Source organism: Myotis brandtii, unplaced genomic scaffold (genome assembly GCF_000412655.1).
Source record: "Myotis brandtii unplaced genomic scaffold, ASM41265v1 scaffold4, whole genome shotgun sequence".
NCBI lineage: Eukaryota > Metazoa > Chordata > Mammalia > Chiroptera > Vespertilionidae > Myotis > Myotis brandtii.
Genome location: NW_005365371.1, coordinates 3,774,338 through 3,779,530, shown reverse-complemented (window position 1 = coordinate 3,779,530; position 5,193 = coordinate 3,774,338). Strand labels below are relative to the sequence as shown.

General features: G+C 39.6%; 1 protein-coding gene across 1 annotated transcript in view; it reads left to right on the top strand.

The window, feature by feature from the left end:
- Nucleotides 1-2,813: 2,813 nt before the first annotated feature.
- TCTEX1D2 (Tctex1 domain containing 2) overlaps nt 2,814-5,193 on the top strand; it is a gene marked incomplete at its 5' end in the record, with an annotated part of 17,154 nt that continues 14,774 nt past the window's right edge. Inside the window, one exon of the mRNA XM_014545235.1 lies at nt 2,814-2,961. Within this exon, the coding sequence (XP_014400721.1) occupies nt 2,814-2,961 (148 nt within the window). The remainder of the gene's footprint in view (nt 2,962-5,193) is intronic.

Below are 5,193 nucleotides of genomic sequence, written 5' to 3'. Positions count from 1 at the left end.
AGAAACATCGATGAGAGAGAAACATTGATCAGCTGCCTCCTGCACACCCCCTACTGGGGATGTGCCCGCAACCAAGGTACATGCCCTTGACCGGAATCGAACCTGGGACCCTTCAGTCCGCAGGCCGACGCTCTATCCACTGAGCCAAACCGGTTTCGGCAATAAAATATATTTTTAAAAAGAGACATTACTTAAAAGAAAAAAAGAAAAAAAGAAAACAAGCGGCTTGGGTCGAATGTCATTCAGCCGAATTTTGAAGTTTACTGTGTGGATACGTGTGCCAGAGTAGCTTACTTCTCTGCAGGGCAGGGGACCTGAATGTATGTGGAGGCCCAAGCATACAGACTAGTGCTGAGGACAGTCTGCTATCTGCTACACCTGTAGGATACATCACTAACTTCATTTTCACAAGGTTCCCAAGCTCTTTCTCTCTTGCTTAAAATCAGATTGCTGAATCAAATGCTTGGCAAATATTGGAAGCCAGGAGTTTTTATTATAATGTGATAAACACTGGTGGGTAGAATGGATACAAAAAAGAGATATGTTCAGTTATTTTTGTAAAGTTTTCTAAAAGCATAGAATGACATTCACCAGTGTTTCTGCTGTAAAACAGTGCAGAACATGATTCACAAAAAATATGTCTATTATATAAGAATAATCCTATGAAATTATTTCTGCCTTGTTTGAAGAAAACTTTTAACATTTACTGAGAATGGAAAAGGCTTAAGAGAAGAGCCAGATATAGTATATTTGTTAATAGGGAGACCACATTTTGAACAGATCAAATCCTGTAAATTTGTCAATTATTCCAAAGTTCATCTGTGAGAATAAGCAGGCAGAAGACCAAAGAAAATACTGTTTAAATGTAATAAGGGGCCACTAGTACTACCAAATATTAAACCACATTATAAACTCAAAACTTAAAACATTCTGATAACTTGGCACATGATAGACAAATCAGCTATAGACTGTCTAGCCCAGAAAAGGAACTTAGTGTTATAATATACTAGAGGCCCGGTGCTGTGCACTGGTGGGGTCCCTCAGCCTGGCCTGCAGGGATCAGGCGGAAACCAGCTCTTTGACGTCCCCCGAGGGGTCCCGTATTGCATGTCCCAGATTGCGAGAGGGCGCAGGCCAGGCCGAGGGACCCCACTGGTGCACCATCAGGACGGGGGAGGAACCGCAGGAGGGCTCCAGGGTGCTCCAGGGCGTATCCCGCCCGTCTCTCCCAGTTCCAATTGGCCAGACCCCAGCAGCAAGCTAACCTACTGGTTGGAGCATCTGCCCCCTGGTGGTCAGTGCGCATCATAGCGACTGGTCGAACAGTTGAATGGATGGTTGGACACTTAGCTTATTAGGCTTTTATTATATAGGATGATAAATACAACTAAAATGCTAGTGGCATTGTTAGGGTGGTGGAATTAGGGAAGATTTTTTTTTCTCTGTCTTCCTTTCTTCAATCCATTTCTTCAAAAAAATTATTGTCTACTGAGTGCTGGGTGCTGCTCTAAGAAATAAGGACATAACAGTGAACAAAACAAATAAAAATCCCTACCCTCATGGAACTTATAGTCTATCTAGGTAAAAGGACAACAAACAAGATAAATAAATTAACCATATAGTGTATCAGATAGTAATAAGTACCAGGAAGGGAGATATAAAGTGATATAGTAAGAGGGTGGTTTGAAGTTTTACAGAGGGTGACTAGGAAAAGTAATTTTTAAAAAAATATATATTTTTATTGATTTCAGAGAGGAAGGGAGAGGAAGAGAGAGATAGAAACATCAATGATGAGAGAGAGTCCTTGATCAGCTGCCTCCTACACGCCCCACACTGGGGATTAAGCTCACAACCCGGGGATGTCCCCTGACCAGGAATGAACCTTGACCTCCTGGTTCATAGGTCAGTGCTCAACCATTGAGCCATGCCAGCTGGGCGGAAAAGTGACTTTTGAATAAAGACTTGAAAGAAGTGAGGGAGTTAGCTATGCATAAAAGGAGGAATTGAAGTTCAGGCAGAAGTTAACAATAAGTACAGTAGCTCTGAAGTTTGCATGCCTGGTGTGGTTAAAGAACATAGTGAAGGCCAGTGGGGCCTGAGTGGAGAGAGCTAGGAGGAAAGTGGTAGGAAACAAGGTCGCAGAGTTTTGTAGGGTAGATCATATGGGACCTTGCAAATCACAGTTAGGATATCGCTTTTACTCTGATGTAGGAACTATGTGGGGTGTTTGGCATAGAGGAGTGTCATGATTTGGCACATAGTTTAACAGGATCAGTACAGTTGCTGTGTTGAGAACAGGATTTAGGGACAAAGGCAGACACAGAGAGACTTGTTAGGAGGTCATTGTAGTCCAGGCAAGAAGTAATGGTAGCTTGGAGCAAGGTGGTGGCAGTTGGTTGGTGAGAATGAATTTTAGATGATTTTGAAGGTAGAACTGATAAGATTTGCTTATTAATGGGATACGGGCTGTGAGAGAGAAAGGTAACAAGACTGACACCAAATTTTGTGGCTTCAGCAACTGGAAGACTGGAGGTGACTGCAGGAGGACCTAGTTTGGGGAAAGGAGACAATCAGAAGCTCAGTGTTGGATGTTTACATTTGAGTTGCCTACTAGACATCCAGGTGGAATATGTGTTGGAATATGTGGTCTGGAGTTCAGGGGAGAGAGACGACTTATTTTCTTTATTTTTTTAAAAATTTCTATTATAATAAACAATATGAAAAAGGATGAAATGGTCCTAATGACAAAGAGCTAGAGGAAGTTGAGCTGGGAAGGTAAGCTGGGGTTTTGGAGTTACCAATTAGATGTTTAAACCGTCTCGTTCAGGTTCAGACCCTCTGTGGTTAAAGACTGCATCCATGCTGTGCTCAAGGAGGAGCTGGCAACCGCTGAGTACTCTCCAGAAGAAACACCTCCGCTCACAAAGCGTCTATCAGAAACGATTAAAGATAAATTAAAAAGTAAGAATGGTGATCATTAGAAATGACTTGTTCCCTTTAAATGATCAATTTTACCCATCTGTCTCCTTCCCTTCTTTAAACAAGGGACATAAGCTGTGGATTCTATTAAAGACACATTTTTCTTTAATGTCTAGTCTCCTCAATTATATGGTAACTTTTTTTTTATATGGTAACTTTTTATATGTAGTTTTTTTGCAGATGATGGGAAAGAATAAAGATGTGAAATAAGACATAGTATGGAATCACTATCCAGGAAATCCAAATACGCAGAAAACCCAGAAAGTACAGGGGGTCCTTTCCCCTATACTAGTAATTCTTGGTTGTTTTTCCCACCAAGATATCAATTCCTCAGCCTGCCATTCATTACCCTACTCAACCCTCTACTGCTGCCAAACTCTACATGTGCAACGCAAATCTTGTGCTTTACCTACCCGTTTTTTTTTATCTGTTTCTCTGTTATTAATAATGTCATACCATCTGGCCCTGGCAAGTGTCGGTCAATGGTTGAGAGTTGACCTATGAACTAAGAGGTCGTAGTTTGATTCTGAGTCAAGGCACATTCCCAGGTTTTGGGCCCGATCCCCAGTGTGGGGCGTGCAGGAGGCAGCTGATCAATGATTCTCTCATCATTGATGTTTTTTTTTTCTCTCTCTCCCTTTCCCTTCTTCTCTGAAACCAGTAAAAATGTATTTTTAAAAAATTAAAATTTTTTTATACTATCTGAAAAGCCCTCTCTTTCTAGCTATCCTTTTTAAAAAATATCACTTTTTGGAAAGAAGAAATATCTTTGTAATAATAATACATTTTCATTATAATTAACCTGGATAATACAGTAGTCTGCCCTTATTTGTGGGGATATGTTCTAAACTTCCCGTGGATGCTTGAAACCAATGATAGTACTGAACCCTATATATACTATGTTTTTTCCTGTACATACATACTTGTGATAAAGTTTAACTTGTAAATTAGGCACTATAAGATTAACAACAATAACATAATAAAATAGAATGGTTATATCAGTTAAAAAGGGAAAGCTTTGTTCTGTATATTTTGTTACCTTTTACAGAATAATAAAAGGACATGAAAACCATGAAAAAAAAATAGAATGGTTATAACAATATATTGTAATGAAAGTTATGTGAATGTGGTGTCTTTCTCTCAAAACATCTTACTGTGTTGCACTCACCTTTTCATTTAAAGGAAGCACTTTACGGCTTCCCTTTGGCATATCCGAATTGCCAGCATCACTACTCTTGTGCTTTGGGGCCATTATTTAAGTAAAATAAGTTACTTGGACACAAGCCCTACAATACCTATACAGTGGATCTGATAACTGAGATGGCTACTGAGTGACTAAAGGGTGGGTATTGAATACAGTTTGTGGACAAAGGAATGATTCAAGGCCTGGGTGGGACAGAATGGGTCAGTGTGCGATTTCATCATGCTATTCAGATGGGTCCACAATTTCAAACTTATGAATTGTGTATTTCTGGAATTTTCCATTTGATATTTTCTACTGTGATTGACAGGGGAATTGAAACTGCGGGAAGCAAAACTGCAGATAAGCGAGGACTACTGTATAAACAAATTTTTTCAAAAGTATATAAATTTGAATTTCTTAAAGGTAAATACTATTTAATATTTTGGTGTCTTAATTTTTTAGAAATGGAAAAATATAGAAAAATATAAAAAATATTCTATGTATTTTCATCACCCACATTAATTGTTAGTATATTAGCATTTTCTTTAAATTTTAATGAAAATTCACTGTTAAAATTATTGTTAAAAATACATGCTCATTTGCCCGGTCTGGTGGCTCAATTGGTTGGAGAGAAAGAAACATCAATGTGAGAGAGAAACACTGATGGGTTGCCTCCTGTACACTCCCCGACATAGAATTGAACCTGCAACTTTTTTGGTACATGGGACCATGCTCCAACCAATTGAGCCACCTGACCAGGGCCTATGTGCAGTGTTTTTTAAAAAATAGCTTGGGCTCTATCTTCTTCCGAGATTTTGTTAAGTATCCTTAATTAGGGTTCATGTCCCACATGGAAGGGTACCTGTTGTGTCCAGGTTGTTTGCCTAATTCTATATAATGAAAAGCTAACATGCAAATCTGAACAGCAGAACGACCAGTCATTATGATACATACTGACCACCAGTGATGGCGAGAGCCTCTCCTGCCTCTGCGGCAGTGCTAAGGATGTCCGACTGATGGCTTAGGCCCGC